A 20,763-nucleotide genomic window follows, 5' to 3' on the forward strand; every position below is an offset into this window, starting at 1 on the left:
GTTCTTGGATCTTGTGCTAAAGAACAGAGTTGTGCTAAGAGACTTTAGAATTTGTGCTAAAAGACTTTTTTGGGCGGCACGGTGGTGTAGTGGTTAGCGCTGTCGCCTCACAGCAAGAAGGTCCTGGGTTCGAGCCCCGGGGCCGGCAAGGGCCTTTCTGTGTGGAGTTTGCATGTTCTCCCCGTGTCCGCGTGGGTTTCCTCCGGGTGCTCCGGTTTCCCCCACAGTCCAAAGACATGCAGATTAGGTTAACTGGTGACTCTAAATTGACCGTAGGTGTGAGTGTGAATGGTTGTCTGTGTCTATGTGTCAGCCCTGTGATGACCTGGCGACTTGTCCAGGGTGTACCCCATCTTTCGCCCGTAGTCAGCTGGGATAGGCTCCAGCTTGCCTGCAACCCTGTAGAAGGATAAAGCGGCTACAGATAATGTGATGAGACTTTTTTGCTAAATAACCGTAAACCACATTAACAATGTGAGAGAAAAAGGACAGCTGATTGTCCAAGGTTGCGTGCGGTGACTGAAGGTGAGATCACAGAGTTGTCCAGGGAGATCACAAGATCCTGATTTACAGACTCACCACTTGTTTAAAAAAATAAAATAAAGATAAAATACTGTGGGGCGGCACGGTGGTGTAGTGGTTAGCGCTGTCGCCTCACAGCAAGAAGGTCCTGGGTTCGAGCCCCGGGGCCGGCGAGGGCCTTTCTGTGCGGAGTTTGCATGTTCTCCCCGTGTCCGCGTGGGTTTCCTCCGGGTGCTCCGGTTTCCCCCACAGTCCAAAGACATGCAGGTTAGGTTAACTGGTGACTCTAAATTGAGCGTAGGTGTGAATGTGAGTGTGAATGGTTGTCTGTGTCTATGTGTCAGCCCTGTGATGACCTGGCGACTTGTCCAGGGTGTACCCCGCCTTTCGCCCGTAGTCAGCTGGGATAGGCTCCAGCTTGCCTGCGACCCTGTAGAACAGGATAAAGCGGCTAGAGATAATGAGATGAGATGAGATAAAATACTGTACCACTATGTAACTGTGTGCATGTGTATAGACATGTATTTGTCCTAAAAATAATAGGAACACATGAGAATTATGACTTTTGGGGACTGTGGGTGGTAAAAGAGAGCAACTGGACTTGCTTGAAGATTCTTGAAGACGTTTCACCTCTCATCCGAAAGGCTTCTTCAGTTCTGTCTGACTGGTAGGGAGTATCAGGTATTTATCCTCTCATGGATGAAAAGCTCATCTTAGGCCCTATTTACATTATTTCGAATCAGCGGATCATCAGATTAACATTTTTTTTTAAACGATTCGCGTACACACACAAATAGCAGGAAGTGAAGTCTGCGCCGTTTTTCAGCAGTCACGTCACATGACCAACGTGGCATGACCAACGCCAGCAAATCAGGAAGGTGGATGTCACACCAGTGAATCAGGAAGGTGGATGTCACAGTGACGTTGTCCAATGACGACGTCAACTAGAGCTCAGCACTGCGTATCCTCGTTCCTCAATGTTTACACAGCACCGGATCAGATACGTACTGGGTTGAATACGTGGGCCCTGGCGGATTCAAATTGTTCCGCCTGTGGAGTCGTTTCCCGGCGTTTTAATGTGCACGGACAGTGCATCCGCAACGAAAACGGTACGGATACGGTCTAATGTAAACACCACCTAAGGTGTCATAGAGTCATCCTGTTGGTGTGGGTCACTGGGGGCTGGATGTGAACGGCCTCGAGAGTCGTTACGGTGATCATTGGATTGCCCGTTAGGGTGATCAATGGAATGCTGATTCTCTCTGTCCTCCTGTGCATCACTGAAAACAGCTGGGTTTTGGTGTGCATTCAGCATTCCATTGATCACCCTAACGGGCAATCCATTGATCATCCTAACGACTCTCGAGGCCGTTCACAACCAGCCCCCAGTGACCCACACCAACAGGATAACTCTATGGCTACATCCACACGACAACGAGATTTTTTTTTTTAGCGGGTAAAAAAAATATCGGGGCGGCACGGTGGTGTAGTGGTTAGCGCTGTTGCCTCACAGCAAGAAGGTCCTGGGTTCGAGCCCCGGGGCCGGCGAGGGCCTTTCTGTGTGGAGTTTGCATGTTCTCCCCGTGTCCGCGTGGGTTTCCTCCGGGTGCTCCGGTTTCCCCCACAGTCCAAAGACATGCAGGTTAGGTTAACTGGTGACTCTAAATTGAGCGTAGGTGTGAATGTGAGTGTGAATGGTTGTCTGTGTCTATGTATCAGCCCTGTGATGACCTGGCGACTTGTCCAGGGTGTACCCCGCCTTTCGCCCGTAGTCAGCTGGGATAGGCTCCAGCTCGCCTGCGACCCTGTAGAAGGATAAAGCGGCTAGAGATAATGAATGAATGAATGAAAAAAATATCGCGTCCACATGGGCAACGGATCAGTAAAATATCAGGTACATATGGCAACGCAACGCTTGCTGAAAACGATGCAATACACATGCCACACCTCTAGGGGCGCTGTAAGACGGTCCCATCGGAGACACCAGAACAATAGAAGAAGTAGACACATGTGCATAAACCCCTTCTTCTACCCGGCGTGAAGCACTCACAGGAACAAACACACAACAACAAGAAGAAGATGGCTGCGACTACGCGAGGAAAAACCGACTCTCTTGTCTGGACCGATGACGAGGTGGAGTTACTCCTGCGAGTGACTCTGAACTATAAAACCTCTACTACTACTCTGGGGTCCGCCATTGTTGCTGTTGTTGTTACGAATGATGCGTGCGAGAGTGCTGCTTGTTCTAGTCATGTGGTTGTGACGTCATCGTAAACAAATCCGTTCTACTCATCCAGACGACTTCGCAACGGCGCCGTTGCCAGATTCTTCCACTCTGGAAACCGTTCTCAAAAAATATCGTTTTGGGGCACCCAAAACGCCGGTGCCGTGTGGACGCCAGGCCGAAACGATAAACAATTTTATCGGATTCACCTGAATCCGTTGCCGTGTGGACAGGGCCTATGACACCTTAGATGAGCTTTTCATCCATGAGAGGATAAATACCTGATGCTCCCTACCAGTCAGACAGAACTGAAGAAGCCTTTCGGATGAGAGGTGAAACGTCTTCAAGAATCTTCAAGCAAGTCCAGTTGCTCTCTTTTACCACCCACAGTTTACCATGACCTGGATGACTGAGAATCTTCACAGACGACTTTTGGGGACAATTCAGTGTGTCAAATACAGTACGTCCTCTTCATGCGCTTCACAACCATAAAACAAGCTGCTGGATGGTGTTCTGACACCAAAACCAAGTGTCTTCACTTCCATCTGCTCTCACTTTTACAAGGTCAGCACTTTGCGAAGCCAAGTGACAACACACACATAATCTTAGAGTTTTCTCCAAGAAACAAAACAGCGTAACTCAGAGTGCGGTAATATCAGATCGAAAACTACACTGGACATTCAGAAGATAAACCTTAGTTCAAACCCCTTTTATATACGACATTCATATTAAAGTCTGTAAGAATGTAATGGGTTTAAACGATGGGTGGCATTTTGGACAATTTGGGCTTAAAAGATAGTGTGTTTTCCAAAAACATATCATTTTTAACACAGCCTGCTGACAAATATTTCATTCAGTACTATTGACATCACTCACTTGACTAAATTCAGAATAAATGAATCCACTCTTGAGCCAGAGCCAACATGAAAAAAAAAATGATATTGGAAAGAAAACCGAGGCTATATCTCTCTTTTTGGAACACAGACCCGCATGTGGTGCAGCTTGCGTAATTTTGGAACAAACTGTTCCTTACTGAAGGTGAGCCATTTTACAACAAACTCCATATTTACAGCAAATGTCTATTGTTCATTTTCTGACTATTTCAGAGAAGCTTTTAATTCTGGGGACGAAAATAGGAAGGAGGGCTTATTTTTCATAAAATCAACAGAAAAACAAGGTTATGTAAATGAGTTATTTGGTAGAATATGTTTCCGTATTAAGATATTTGACGAAAGCATGTTAAAAATCCCACAGACTATAGAAAATTATAAAAGTTTTTTGTTGTCGTTTGAAAATTTCACACTGAACAGTAAATTCTCAGTTTAATTCTAAATACGGGCGGCACGGTGGTGTAGTGGTTAGCGCTGTCGCCTCGCAGCAAGAAGGTTCTGGGTTCGAACCCAGCGGCCGTCGAGGGCCTTTCTGTGTGGAGTTTGCATGTTCTCCCCGTGGGTTTCCTCCGGGTGCTCCGGTTTCCCCCAAAGACATGCAGTTAGGATAAATGGCTACTCTAAATCGTCCATAAGTGTGAATGTGTGTGAATGATTGTTTCACGAGCTCGGAAATGGGAGGGTTGTGGCAGGAAGGGTATTCGGCGCAAAACTATGCTCCAATTAATATGCCGTGGATCAATAGGGCTCACATGGCAGCGACCCCACACGCATAAGCGGGACAAGCTGGAAGAAGTGAACGAGTTTAATTCTATATACAGTGTGGTACTGTTTCAAGTGTTTAAACCAAACAGTAACATATGCTCTCTCACGCACTGATTTACTCCTCAGACGTGTGCTATGTGGATGATGTTTCTCCCAAATAAATTTATCCACACGCAGGAAACAAAAATAATTTCGCCTCAGTGTGTTTCAGTTAGAGACACAACCAGTGGATATTGTTGATTTAAAAAAAAAAAAAGAAAAAGTGTGCGAGAACCACTTATACAGAATACTTTCAGGATTACTTTATGTTACGTTAGTTTGGGTGTCTCATTTGGTCAACATAAGCATTTGATAATATTCTCATGTTGTGAAAAATTCTCTGTGAAACATCAGTAATGTTGTATTACAGTTCGAGAGACGCGTGAGTGAATTAATTACAGGTTCTGTAGGAGTATTAGTTAATAGAAATGCTGCCAAAACAAGATACATAAGGGTAAGTCAAAAAGTTCTAAGACAGATGTTATAATTTCAAAACGAATTCAAAAAAAGAATAAAAAGAAGGAATTCTCTGATGGAAACATCGCTTACAGAAGTGTTTAGACTTAAATGGAGGATAAGTAGAGAAATAGCTTTGTCTCATCTCATCTCATTATCTCTCACCGCTTTATCCTGTTCTACAGGGTCGCAGGCAAGCTGGAGCCTATCCCAGCTGACTACGGGCGAAAGGCGGGGTACACCCTGGACAAGTCGCCAGGTCATCACAGGGCTGACACATAGACACAGACAACCATTCACACTCACATTCACACCTACGGTCAATTTAGAGTCACCAGTTAACCTAACCTGCATGTCTTTGGACTGTGGGGGAAACCGGAGCACCCGGAGGAAACCCACGCGGACACGGGGAGAACATGCAAACTCCGCACAGAAAGGCCCTCGCCGGCCACGGGGCTCGAACCCGGACCTTCTTGCTGTGAGGCGACAGCGCTAACCACTACACCACTGTGCCGCCCCCAGAAATAGCTTTGTTATTTTCATAAATAATGATTTTTTTTTATTTGTCTTAGAAAAAAAAAAAAAAATATATATATATATATATATATTCTTTTTTCTATCCACAGTCACTGGATATGAGCAATCGCGTGCTCTGATTGGCTACTCTACTACTAGGATATCAGCTCATATACCATGAGTAGAGAAAAACAAAATGGCGGAGCGTGTTGCTGAACCAACCGAGGACGAAATAAAAACTCTACTCGAAAACAAAACCCCAAAAAATACAAAAAAAACAACAACAACAAAACAACAAAATATGGAATAAAAATATTTAACGGTAAGAACGTTTGTTTGTTTTTTTCAAGAATTATTATTATCGCATTTTTCACAAATTGTTCCTGTCATGTCGCCGCTTTGTTTACATTCTAAGTGGAAATCATTCTGTCAGATGTTTTGTATAAAGTTTTTATTTATCGAATTTGCAAAAAATAAAAATGCTCTGTTTCTCAAAATACAGTGAATGTGGATAGAACAAAACAGTTATTCCACTCAATCTCATCGTACATGGCTTATAGCCAACTTGTCGCTCGCGCGTGCACACACACACACACATTATATATATATATATATATATATATATATATATATATATATACACTGTATATATAAATTTTTAAGCAATCCAACTATTTGATTCATCAAATAGTCACTAGAATAATCAATTATCAAATATAACTGCTGACTGCAGCCTTGGTTAATGGTTTACAAACTGATTTATAATTTATTAATAGTCACAGACAGTGCCATTTATAGAACATTACACTTACATCACTTACTTCTCATCTGCGTGTTTCCTAAACGGTGCATCAGCAACTTTGATAAATAAACTCAGTGCTTAAGTAATGAATTATTTTTAGACTCAAGTGATGTGATTTTTGCTCAAGAATATTATATCATCAAAACAAAATATGAATTTACTCAGTTACTTGTAACGTCAGATCTTAAATTGTACTTATTCTTTGGAAATTTTATCACCACTTTTTCAAATGAACAACTAAAAAAAAAAACCTTCAATCAATTGAAGCTGAGAATTCTAAATTCACAGTATTGTGTGATTTTAATGAGCTTTTAACGTTTTTCAATTAAAAAAAAAAAGTTCAATAAAACAGTGTTGCAATTCAGCCATTTCAACATTAAGCTTTTTTTTTTTTTTTATAATTTTACATTTATTTTATTTTCCGTAAGTATTTTTATCAGAAAAGATATCTAAACCCAGACAAATGTATCTAAATGATCAGCTGTATTGCTTCTCGGTGTATTTCTCAATCCGTCGTGCTGTGGAATGATCTCGGGGCGTCGGGTTCCACTGCTGCGTGTCGTCACGCTTCGTATAATCTTGACCTTTCAGTTAAGTTCAGTGTAGATCAGTGCTCTTACTCATATCTCATACTCACACACGTCTTAGCCACGATCTGAAACAGCACGTTTAAATACAGGAGTCTGAAATTCTCCAAAAAGTGTTTGGTCCGTGTTTAAAGAGATCGGATCTTCTTCTTCTCAATGAACAGGACGTGTTTATTCACTGTGAATGGAAATAAACAACAACAACAACAACAACAAAAAATTACATGGAAATAATTACTTGGAATTTAGAATTTATTTTTAAACCATAAATGTTTTAGATCTGATTTTTAAAAATGTAGCTGAAAACAATCTAGTTTATTTAAAGCAGACACTGAAATCATACTGAACAACTCAACTTTATCACATGATTGACAAAGCTGAGCAAATTAATCATGTGAGAGGATTTCACATGAGGGGAAAAAAAAAAAAATCATCAAAACAGGATCATCATGTGTCATACAGGACCAGTCAAAAGTTTATACACCCCTGCACATTCATAGGTTTTTCTGTATGTTCTATTTTCTACATTGTAGAACAATACTGAAGCCATCAAAACTATGAAACAACATCTGGAACGTATATGGAATTACGTGGTAAATAAAAAAGGGTTAAAAAACAAAAATATGTTTCGTATTTTAGATTCTTCAAAGTATCCATCGTTTACCTTGATGACGCTTTACAGACTATCGTCATTATCTTTACCAGCTTCATGACGGAGTCACCTGGAATGCTATTCAATTAACCACTGTGCCTCGTCAGAAGTTAATTAGTGCAATTTCTTGCCTTCTTAATGCGTTTGAAATCAAACAGTAAATAAGAAAAATACAAATAATAAATAGCCCTATTCAACACCACAACCGTAGTGATCCATATTAGGTCAAGAACCGCTCGACTAAGTGAAGAGAAACGACATCCATCATTACTTTAAGACATGAAGAAGTGACTTTTAATTAATAAAAATAAACAAACATTGAATTGGAAGGTGTGTCTAAACTTTTACCTTTTTTTTTTAAACTTTCAGACTGTATATGAAAGAGTTATGAAGTATAAATGGATTTAATTATTTCAAACCAACTACAATATTTCAGATCCGAGGAGCAGATGTGATGTAACTGACGAAGGCTGATTCACAAACTGTGTTTTTTACAAAATTAGACAAAATATACTCAGCAAAAATAAAAACTTGACACTCATTATTTTTCAAATAGTGTTTAGAAACTTTTCTTGAAAGAGTTCTTGTTGTGATTATGGTTAAATGCATTGTCAAGGGCATTACGTCACACATTCATTCTACTGGTCGGGCCTACGTAGCACGTGCGAGAGCACTGCACGCTAAAATCACGTTTCCACGTGACACAAGTGACGTGACCTATTGATACACGTGCAATTGATCTCACGGTAGCAGAGTAGAGTGTCATCTCAGGAAAAACAAGGTTTGATGGTTAATTATTCGTTAATTTGCAATGCCACGACTGTCAAACATTCAGCGTGAACGTGCCATTGGCATGCTGAATACGGGAACATCCGTCACTGACGTTGCGAGGGTTATGGGATGCAGTCGACAGACCATCCATAATCTCCAGACACGTCTCCATCAAACTGGCACCACAGCCGACCGTAAGGAACCCTCCACAGAACTTGCAGGAGCTTGGTGCCATGTTGGTACAAATATGGCGGCGCGTTCCCCAAGCTGTGTTCAGACGCATCATCCAATCCATGAGGAGACGTTGTATCGCAGTTGTGAACGCCCGTGGAGGACACACCCGATATTGACATGATTTCATTAAGTTGTGACTCACAGTTTTTGATCATGGACATTGTCGTCACATTTCCGGTGGAACCGATTCCATGACAAACATGATCTGTATGCTATAGCATCTTTAATGACAAGATAATTGAATACAATCGTTATTTCAAACCTATTTTCCAAAATCTCATCTCATCTCATCATCTCTAGCCGCTTTATCCTGTTCTACAGGGTCGCAGGCAAGCTGGAGCCTATCCCAGCTGACTACGGGTGAAAGGCAGGGTACACCCTGGACAAGTCGCCAGGTCATCACAGGGCTGACACATAGACACAGACAACCATTCACACTCACATTCACACCTACGCTCAATTTAGAGTCACCAGTTAACCTAACCTGCATGTCTTTGGACTGTGGGGGAAACCGGAGCACCCGGAGGAAACCCACGCGGACACGGGGAGAACATGCAAACTCTGCACAGAAAGGCCCTCGCCGGCCCCGGGGCTCGAACCCAGACCTTCTTGCTGTGAGGCGACAGCGCTAACCACTACACCACCGTGCCGCCCTATTTTCCAAAATGTTCAAATTATTGACTTTGAAACGAGTGTAAAGTTTTTATTTTTGTTGAGTATATTTCATTTGCTTTTTGAACATACCGCAATGATTTACTCAACAGTACTAATAACTAGACAGGTATTTTCTGCTCAGTGTTAATTCAATAAAACAAGAGCAACAAAATAACCCGTCATTAGCCTTGGTTAAGACATGAAGTGCCTTTTAATTAATAAAAATAAAGAAAAACACTGAACTAGAAGGCGTGTCCAAGCTTTTGACTGGTACTGTATATGTATGTATATATTCCTGTGCAAAAGTCTTATGCACCCTATTTTCTTGTTTTAAGTACAATCTTTGCTATAGATTTTTATTTTATAACTTCGACATTATCAAATCAGTACAAAACATATTTTATATTAGATTCCAGTCGTTAGTTTTCAAGCACAACTTGTGCATAAATGTGACAGAACTAGATAGAACTCAACGCCAACGGCGTCGATGGGGATGCCTCCGCCTGGTAGACTACACGCCTTATTAAGTTGTGATTTGGGGATGGACATTTGACCTCACAGCAATCTTGACCTGTGACCTTTTAACTTCAAAATCTAATCAGTTCATGTTTGTCCCCAAATGCACAAATGGCGAAAGTTTGGTGAAATTCCTTTCATTTGCCTTTGAGATATCGCGTTCACAAAATTTCGGGACGGACGCATGGACGCACGCACGGACGGACGGACAACCCGAAAACATAATGCCTCCTGCACCTTAAGGTGGCGGAGGCATAAAAACATCTGTATATCAGTAAAGAAAGCAGCATCTTACATAAGAGACACTTTTCAGACCAAAACACATAATGAAGGCTGCTGGGTTTTGCTGCAAAAATAAGATGAAAATATGACAAAGTGTCCAGAAGAACTGTGTCACCGTGGCTGGTTGATGCTCAGTAAAACCTACAGCTCATTTCCTTATAAAACTGCACTCACTAGACCTCAGACTACTATTTTTTTTTTTAAAACAAAGATTAATCGCACCAAATACTGACTTCGTTTCATTTATTACTGTTTATAGTATATTTAAAAAAAAATTTTTTAACCCAGCCACTGCCTCTCCCCAGTCTAGACATGGAGTAATTATAATTGTAATCATAATTGATTGTAATTAGGGATGGCGAAAACTAAAAAAAATCTTGACCGACCACCGAGCCTCATTAGCCGGTTAAAGTCAGTTAACCTATGAGTTTAAACAGGGATACAAACAGCGGATGCCGCCTTTTTCACGGCTGAATCGTGCAGATCCGATTATTTTTTTACGGGGGGCGTTGGAGTGTTTGAATAATTTCATCAGAGTAAATTCTGTATTAAAATTACTAAATAAGCAAATGCCGTTACAGTCCATGAAACAGGAAGTATAAGTATGAGAAGAAAACAGTAAATCAGAAAGCTGCGCACGTTTTCACGGAAGCTGTGCAAATGTGCGCAGCTTTCTGATTTACTGTTTTCTTCTTATACTTCCTGTTTCATGGACTGTAATGGCATTTGCTTACTTAGTAATTTTAATACAGAATTTACTCTGATGAAATTATTCAGACACTCCAACGCCCCCCCTAAAAAAAAAAATTGGATCTGCACGATTCAGCCGTGAAAAAGTCGGCATCTGTGCCTTTAGTTTGTGTGGAGAGATATGATCTGCAATAACATGCATTGTTGGCTACAGATCGAAACATACTTTCAGAATGCACTGGCCAAGGCAGAACTAAACTCCATGTGCCTTCTAATAATAATTTAAAAAAAAAACCAATAGTAATTTGTAAGCTAAAAAGCCTGAGTCTACACTTTTTTCTTTCGCCGAGTGGCAGCTGTGTTCAACTGGGGCGGGAGGGCGGGACATGACTGAATGGGTGTTTCTGATTTGTCAGCTGTCGTCCTTACACCGCATGGCATGCCCCAAGCGTTTACAGCACAGAATTCCAGGTTCTCCGCTCCAAAATCGGCAGCTTCAAAACGATTGATTTTTTTTTTTTAACCGACGACCAAAAAAAAAATTAACCGGTTGACGTTGATTCGGTCAACCACCGGTCAAACGGTCATTGGTTAACATCCCTAATTGTAATCGATTAAATTTTTGTAATGTAATCATAATGTAATTGTGATTTTACTCAGGAAACATGCTGTAATCGTAATCGTAGGTACCAATAATGGTAATCATAAACTGTAAGTATAACAAAATTACATGATGGTAAAAATATAAGTGAAGAACACTGGTACCTTGTGTACATTGAACATCTTTGGTCCATTTACCTGCAAGGTCAGTAGACTTTAATCCTCTGGGGTCTGAGGGTATTTTCTGGCACTCTAATGATTTTATCATCAATTTCAACAAATCTAAGCAGTAGTTTCAAAGTCATATAACTTTTTTGTATTCAGCACAAGTTCAGCTACAATAATATCTCAGTATGTCATGATTATACTTTAAAAAAAAAAAACCAGATAAATGAAGATGATGTTGTAAAAAGCAGTTTTAGAACTGTGTTTGAACGTGTGAAAAAACATGACCTTACCCATTGTGTCGAACCATTTTGGTCACTTGAGGTGATTCTGTTCAGTCTTTGGAATGGATCGAGCACAAAAACTTAAATCTGCTCCATTGATTTGGATAAATAACTGGCCATCAACAAAAATCATGTCCTGTTGTTTTGGGATAAAGGGTTGGCAGTGGAAGGGGTATTCAATGAGAAGAGTAAAAAATTCCATTCCATTCAATGAGAAGCGTGAAAATCCCTCCCACTGCCAACTCTTAATCCCATCAGGTCAAGGTGATGTTTTTCACACATTCCAACACCGTTCTAAAACTGCTTTTTACAACACCTTCATTTATCTGGGATTTGACTTTATTTTGGTATTTGACTCTTCACTGTGTCTTGAAATTAACTCTTGTACTATTTTACTCAGTTCAGAGCCACAACCAACTCTCTTACACAATTACTCTGTAATTTTGCTCCCACTCCAACTTTTACTCTAAACTCAAAATAGAACAAAATTTTGAGGAAAATACTTTTAACTCTGGAAAAAACTGCTCAGTCATGTTTCCTGTGTCTGCACTACAGATCAACCGATCTGCTCATAATAAACAGGAGAAAGAAATTGTGTATGTTTTCACATATAGTCTCTTGCACTTTAATGTACACTGGCCAGTTTTACATTACATTTTACGTTAATGATAGAGACTATATGTGAAAACATACATGATGAAAAATTATAATAAATGCTGCAAATAAAACTAACATTCTTGTTCTTTTTCTCCTTTATTTTCATCATTTGATTCATTGAATAGTATTGCTCATAAGTGCCAAAATAGGTCAAAAGCACTCATCCATAACAGAATTTTGCATAGTATTTGCTATAATCGTAATTGTAGTACATGTGATGTAATCGTAATTGTAATCTAAACTTTAGAAGTAATCGTAATTGAATTTCACGTAATCGCCCCAAGTCTGCCCCGGTCCTGTAGAGTTTGCACTGAACTACTTATTTATTTGCACCGACACTTTACTGCACCTTTCTTACTATTTATGTCTTTGTTTTGAATGACTTGATATCGCTTTAATTTCTTTATGTTAATTACTTTATTATTTAACTTCAATTACTTCCTTTTGTTTTGTTTTTTTAATGTCTTTGCTCATGTTTAGGTAATGTTGCTGGAGGATTCACAGAATAAGAATTTCACTGTACTGTGTGAAACTCTCTCGAGTACATAGGACAATAAAGCTGAATTGAATTGATGTAAAAACATTTAATTTTATTATTTTTGAAGGCATCTTTGCTCTACAGCGTGTCTTTACATGGGCCTTAGACTTCTGCGCAGTACTGTGTGTGGTGTGTTTAATGCACAGAGTAGCTTTACTTATTAGATTAGAGCTCGATTGTTCCAGTAACACAGTCATAGGAAACATTTATCATTGCAATAATAATAATAATTTTAAATTCATTTATACTAATTGTTTGGCCACATTTTTTAATTTTTCAATGATGGTTATTAAATTTTTTTTTAATACAGGGTGTTCAGGAACTTTTGACTGGCAGTGTTGCTAAAAGAAAAATAAGTCAATGAGATCGGGAAATGAAATACACTGTTACTCCATATTTAGCTTTTTAATGCTTTGGTTTTTGCCAAGAAATTAATAGTGCAACAGCTGAACTGCAACTTGACATTAAAATTATTGTTTTTTAAAAATGATTTTGAAAATACATTTATTTTTAATGAAGAACTCTTTCAACAAATTTATTTTTATAATTAACAAAAAGAGAGAGATTACTCAAACTCTAAAAAGAGAGAGAAAAGTTGAAAACGTTGCACTACAATTAAAGTTTGCGGATTCCTACTGCATTACAAGTAGCTTGTGAAAATTCATCTATTTTGTTGCTCGTTTTACTGAATTAACATTGAGCAAAAAATACCTGTCGAGTTATTCGTACTGTTCAGTAAATCCTTGTTGTATGTTCAAAAAGCGAATAAAAATTATTTGAAATCTTTTTTTTCCCTAATTTTGTTTTTTAAAAAAAAGAAGTTTGTAAATCAGCCTTCATCAGTTACATCAAATCTGCTCCTAGGATCTGAAATATAAATCACTGCTATTTTGTAGTTGGTTTAAATAATTAAATCCATTTATACCTCATAACTCTTTCATATACAGTACCAGGTAAAAGTTTAGACACCTTCGAATTAAATGTTTTTCTTTATTTTATGAATTAAAAGTCACTTATTCATGTCTTAAAGTAATGATGGATGTCGTTTCTCTTTACGTAGTTGTTCGGTTCTTGACGTAATATGGATTACTACAGTTGAGGTCTTGAATAGGGCTTTTTACTGTATTTTTATTATTTACTATTTAATGATTTCAGACACATTAGGAACGCAAGAAATTGAACTAATTAACTTTTGACGAGGCAGACCTGTTAACTGAAAAGCATTCCAGGTGACTACTTTTGTAAAATTGTTCACACTTTTTCTTTACCACATAACTCCATATCTGTTCCAGATGTTATTTCATAGTTTTGATGTTTTCAGTATTGTTCTCTCATGTAGAAAATACAAAATAAAGAAAAAACTATGAATGAGTCCGAGTTCGAACTTTTGACCGGTACTGTATGTACCGGTCATTCATGCTGTTTGATAGTATTATACCTTTAGGCTTTACATGTTCAGCCTCTAAGTGCCTGCCTTTTAATGAATCACTCATTCAGAGTTGCTTTAGAATCTGAGAGCGAGCAGGTAACAAATTCTATAAAGATTTCGAGTCGCTTATTAAACTGCTATTCTGGATCGTTTTGTTTGGTCTGTGGCAGTGAAAGTGATTAAATGGGGATAAAACTACTGTATAAGAAACTCCAAGCGTTCCAAAACATTTGAGTGGCTGTGGTCACTCATGCTCTTCTGCATTAAAGCAAATTAAAATGGTAGCACTTTAAATTCCAGTTCCTGAATTACTAAGTTAGCAGTGAGTAATAAGGCGTTACAGTTATTTAATAAATTTAAAAAATAAATAAACTGAAATTATTGTGACGACATTGTTTCATGGCTCCTTATTATGATTTAATGTTGAACTACATACATGCTGACATTAATATTAATTATTCCTTGTGCCCTGACAAATAAAGTGAGAAATCACTTCCCTTACACTTGCTATTTAATCACTAGTAACTGATTAGTGATACCTAGTATTATTTACCAGTATTTCCATCCCTCCAAAAATACTTCGGAGCATGTGCATGAAGCAATAAATCCTTTAAAAAATTAATAAATACATAAATAAATAAAAAACACTCAAAGCAATACACTTAAAAATTTAAATTAAAAGAATGAAAAAAAAAAACCAGTATGCTATGAAATCACAACTTGGAACTGCAATATCATCAGGCAGCATACGATATACTGAGTAACCCCATTTATCTCGCCGCAAATCTAATAAGCAAATTAGTAACGGTAAAGTAGGATCCGTCACCTTTTCAACCAACAGACACTGTACAATCATTAACTCTTTCTAACCCTGTGTCCGAAATCCCTCACTCACTCGTTCACTACTCCCTACTCCCTATATAGGGAATTACTATATAGAGGACTATATAGTGAGCTCATTGGTAAAATAAAAAAAACTCTTTCAGACACTAGTCCGTTGCGCTGGTATTTACGTCATTACTGTCGCATGATTAAAACGGGCCAGATCAGTCGGCTGGTGGGTTTCAAAATAATAAATACATGTGTGTGTTTTTGTGATAAATCCATAGGCCAAATAAAAAAAATAGTGTGTTTCCGGTAACCCGACCGATCGAGAATTTCGGTGGCGAAATTGCCGACCGTAAAGTTTTTATTACAAATTTCCCTCGATATTTTAGCGTAAGCGGCGTTAGTTTGTCATAATTTTTTGTTTCAACGCATTCAAGTTGTGAAAGAAACGATAAAAAGTAAAATGTTTCGCCACTTCTATCAGCCCTCCTGCATAAACATGGAAGCGCACTTGTATACTGAAGGAGGAAGGGAAAACTGAGCCGAGCCGCCATTTTGAATCCTCATTCAAGGCTGTAATGCAAATTGCTTCCTCTTCAGTATACAAGTGCACTTCCATGGCAGGGAAAAACACTACATTTTGCCGCCTATGTAGTCCCCTATTTATACAAATAGGAGTCATTCAGGATTCAGTCATGTTTTTGCTCGGTGTTTTTGCTCGACCCAAGTTCTACAGTAGGCTAGGCGAGGCCGTCTGCTTTTAATGGAAGTAGCCTAGCCTAGGACGTTATTTTCACATTATTTCTTGATAAGGTGTTTTCATGTTATTACATGAAAATATCATGGAATAACGTGATAATTTCGTATCATGAAATTACGTGATATGTTATTACATGATAAATATATTGTAAAAACGTGATAACTTTGTTAACAATATCTTTTCACGTAATTACTTGATTCTAAGCCAATTTTTTTTTGAGTGTGGCAGCAATACGCTTCCGTAGATCATAACTCGAACTCTTGCGATATTTTTTTTTATTCGTTTAAAGATTTAAAACACTTTTATTTTATTATGATGTGTGGTATAAAGGATTCTGTGCCAAAATACTATTTTGTAAGATGTTTACTTGTGTTAATTTTTTCAAACAAAATAAAAAAAATTAAGAAAAAAAAAAAAAACTTTTTCCTACCTACCGACCTTATTTTAGTATTTCATGTTACCTGAAACACACTATCTTTTTTTTTTGGGCCATATTATACTGAGCGCATTTCCGACATTAATCAGTACAAAGTCCCTGCAGCTTTCAGTTATTTTAAATCAAGGCTGAATACTTTCTTTCTTCTTTTATTAAATCTAATTTAAGACTTTTAATTTAATTTCTTTCAGCGCGACTGCAATGCATGATGGGATATATTGCTTTGGTTAGTGACCATCGGTTGTACACTGCTTTTCGTGATGCATTGTGGGACACTTTGAGTGCACTAAATAGGGTGTAAATAATCCTCACTATACATTCCGACAGCACTACAAAATGGCGACCTGACTATATAGTCCACTATATAGCGAGTGATTTCGGACAGTAAGCTTTTTTTAGCGTTCTATTGTCTGGTCAGGTCCCAGCAATTGAAATATTCATAAATTAGAGCGAGTCCGGGATTTTGCTGCCTGAATTCTATCTGAGCAGCACAAATATGATCACATAACACCTACTCTTAAGGAACTGAAGCTTTTGCCTGTGTCTGATTTATTAACCATAAGAGACGCCGTACTTCTGTATAAATGTATGAATAATCTTCCCCTAATTATCTCACTAGCTTGTTCAGGAAACGCTCAAATATACAGTACATCAACAGAATATTACAAACAGTAACAATCTGAATATCCTCAAGTGTCGTTCTGCCAAGGCAAACAACTCATTTCTTTAGAGAGAAATTATTGCTCGGTCTGGTTCTCACTCCCTGAGGAAATTTCCACATCTCTGTCACAGTATCCATTTTTAAACACAACTTAAAAGTTGCGTTATTTGGAGAACGGGTTATACACCTAGTTCTGATCATTTTGATAACGTTGTAAACAGTACTCTTATTATTAGGTTTTAATTATATATTATATATTTATATATAATATAATATATATTATATATTTATATATATATAAAATATTATAATATTATATATTATATATATCTATATATTTCCATAGAATATTTTTATTTATTTCAGACCCAGTTTTGGGAACCTAATAAAGATTACTGCATTGTATTATATTGTATTGAGTTAATACAGAAAAAGATTCGCTGCTAAATTAGTTGACTTTCATAAGCATTTCTTTTTATTTTATTACATTAAGGGAGAATTGATGTGGAAATACCGGACTATTTATGAAGTTAGGAGCCGTGAAACAATACATTAGCACAACAATCTAAGCCTAGTGACTAAATCATGACCCTTTACCCATGACGTTTAAAATTTTAAAAACATTTTTCTGAGATTATTTTTTTATTTTTCAAAAAAAGTAATGTTTGGAAATTTAAAATATGTTTTTGTACTGACTTGTAATCATTTAAAAAAATTAAATAAAAAAAATTAACAAATATGGTACCTAAGACAGGTGGACAGTACTGTATATAAATAATAATTATTATTATTATAACTATATGCAAAAACAATTAATAATATTCCATCCCTAATATCTAAAATGTAAAGAGTTTGTGATGTCCACAAAACAACTACTGCCAAAGTTATCCTGTAAACACATGGAAATATGAAGTTAATAAAAGACAGTTTCTTGCACAGGAAGAGTTTCTGATACCTTAAAGGAGAACTGAAGTCATTTTTAAACTTGCTTTATTTCTTAATTAACGTGTTATTCGATTACGTTTTCGGTTTTAGTGACCTTATATTGTGACTCGTATTGGCAACTAATTGCAATTAAATATTTAATAAATACTTAATTGCAATTAAGTATTCGGTTTTTAGCCGTGTTGAATTTAGTCCGTTCGGTCCACGGCAGGCGTCGCTTATCCGCGCGATCTTCACGAGACTTCTGCGAGACTTCGAAACGTGAAGTGTCAGCCAGGTGTGAGTGCCGCCATTTTGAAAACTGTTTTCCAAACTAAATATTGCACAAAAACGAGTTTAAATGACGATTACTGCCTACTTTTTTCAAACTTTCCTGATTGCTATCAAAACAAGCAAAACTTCCAGCTTGATCACATCAGCATTCGAAAGAGAGCGCCGCGCATCTTTTTTTGCGGTCGCGCTGAAAGAAATTAAATTAAAAGTCTCAAATGTGATTTAATAAAAGTCAGTGGCAAAGAAGAAAGAAAGTGTTCAGCCTTGATTTAAAAGAACTGAAAGCTGCAGGTACTTTGTATTGATTAATGTGTGAAATGCACTCAGTATAATATGGATTTATCACAAAAACACACGCATGTATTTATTATTTTGAAACCCACCAGCCGACTGATCTGGCACGTTTTAATCGTGCGACAGTAATGACGTAAATACCAGCGCGACGGACTAGTGTCCGAAAGCGTTTTTTTTTTTTTTATTTTACCAATGAGCTCACTGTATAGTCCTCTATATAGTAATTCCCTATATAGGGAGTAGTGAACGAGTGAGCAATTTCGGACACAGGGAACGTTGGCAGATGTCGGTCGCTTTGATTTCCGCTGTACGTTTTACTTCCGTCCTACGATGTCTCGCACAGGTCTCAACGAATCTCGTTTACGCCCATTGCTTTGACATACGGACTGATATATTACAGAGCGTATTTCAAACACTCAGAACTTGCTACAGCAGCAACAAAATAGCGATCAAAAATGCATTCTGATATTTAATAAAATGAGAGAAATAAAATTTTGATAATAAAAAATTTGCCTTCAGTTCTCCTTTAAGTACACTTTTCTGGCCACAAGCTTCAGAACAGTGAAGGCTGCAATCTGATTGGCTCCCTGAGCTTCCATTTCTGTACAATTTCACACACTAATTTCCAGCTGAGAAAATTTTAGCTTACTGTGGCATAGTAGGAAAAACGATTACACTAAATTTGTTCTCTAAATTTAGTCGATATAAATAAAAAAAAAACACCTTGAAGTACTTGCATATTAATCTTTATAATTAATATGCAGCGTCCAAGTTTTATTTTGTGATGCCATTCTGAGCTGATGATTTTCAGTCAAACATTTGTCATCGACACTGTCATTGATATAACAACCAAACCTGACCGTGATCCCTTCTGTATGAATTTGCTGATATGTTTTGTTCTCCTATGAAACACCATTGTAAGTGCACTAGCGATGTCCTCCTGTGAGGTCAGAGCCACAACCACCCACTAACTTCTCGCAGGAATAACTAAAATACAATAACAAACCAGCCCCAGAATCACTTAAGACACCACAAACATTTCAGTAGAAACATAACGAATGTGTTTCAGGGTAGAGGGTGTGTCCTTTAAATACCGATCCTCTATATCGTTTGTAAAGGTACCTATAGGGTCGTGTTTGCGCAACACCAGTTTTTCTCGGAGTCGTCCTCTCTTGGTGTTGAAGCAGTAACCGGTTCCTGCAGCACTCATCATCTGCACCAACACAGTCCTGAAATGCAAAAACATCCATAAAATTCTGAGGTGTCTCACTCACACACACACACACACACACGTGTGTTTTACTGGGAAATACGCCACTTGTATTTTTTATACAAACTACATCTGGGACAGTGAGTAGCATATTTCCCAATATCTTCACTCATGAGGAAATCAATGAATTGTTTTGATAAATTTGGGTACCTTTTATTTGTGAACGTGTCTATATAATAAAAAAGAAAATAACACATTGTCTTGAAGATATGAAGTTTATCTCCTTGTGTTGAAAAATATATCACTCATTCACTTCGCTCACTCGTGAAATATCCATTCACGACTCAAAGATAAACTTCATATCTTTGCGCCACTGTGTAATATCCTCTCTCATATATATATATATATGAGAGAGAGCGCAAGCGGTGGCTACAATTATCGACACCTTTTCAGATTTACCAATAATAACAAAAAAACAAATTTTACAAAGATGAGTTTCAGTTCCAACAGTTATTATTGGTTAATTAATCAACCAGAAGACCCCCCCACCCTTTGATCTTGTCATCTGATGACACAGCTCGTTACCTGAAATGGAAATTTTTTTTTTTTAAAGCATGATCAACAATTTGAGAAAAACCTGGACGTGATCATCGCAGGTAAGCATGGTGGAAAGATCGTGGACATGTTTTTACTGATTAAATTCACCGATATTTCATGATCTCCTCTTCAAAACCTATTTTGTTTGTTTCTTACTCTTTCATTTGACAGTTGCCATTTTGTATCTAAACGCGCGTTTGAGAAGTCACATGCGTGAGGTGTCGATAATAGTGATCACTTTCACCGGTGTCCACCATTATCGACACCCTGTGGGATTAAAGTGCCATTCCACCATTGGATGTATTCTTTGGCATAAAATACAATATATTTTATGACAACATGACTAGACAAAGAAATCTTTTAGCTTCAAAATGATATATCAAACATAATTTTTTGACAACGACAAGTATATTAATTTTGCAACCAAAGTCACCTACCCTTTTAATTTCCGTGCGGTAGTGAAACGTGATGTCATCGGCAGGTTCC

General features: G+C 37.9%; 2 protein-coding genes across 2 annotated transcripts in view; one reads left to right on the forward strand and one right to left on the reverse strand.

Moving 5' to 3' along the window:
* The window catches only part of rbks (ribokinase), a 172,656-nt gene that overhangs the window by 146,905 nt on the left and 4,988 nt on the right, over positions 1–20,763 (forward strand). The gene's annotated exons all lie outside the window — the stretch shown is intronic.
* mrpl33 (mitochondrial ribosomal protein L33) overlaps positions 6,124–20,763 on the reverse strand; it is an 18,807-nt gene continuing 4,167 nt past the window's right edge. The window contains exons 3-4 of the mRNA XM_060933172.1: positions 19,593–19,699; positions 6,124–6,979 (exon numbers count right to left, since the gene is read on the reverse strand). Coding sequence (XP_060789155.1) covers positions 6,930–6,979; positions 19,593–19,699 — 157 coding nt within the window. The 3' untranslated portion in view covers positions 6,124–6,929. The remainder of the gene's footprint in view (positions 6,980–19,592; positions 19,700–20,763) is intronic.

Source organism: Neoarius graeffei, chromosome 11 (assembly GCF_027579695.1).
Source record: "Neoarius graeffei isolate fNeoGra1 chromosome 11, fNeoGra1.pri, whole genome shotgun sequence".
NCBI lineage: Eukaryota > Metazoa > Chordata > Actinopteri > Siluriformes > Ariidae > Neoarius > Neoarius graeffei.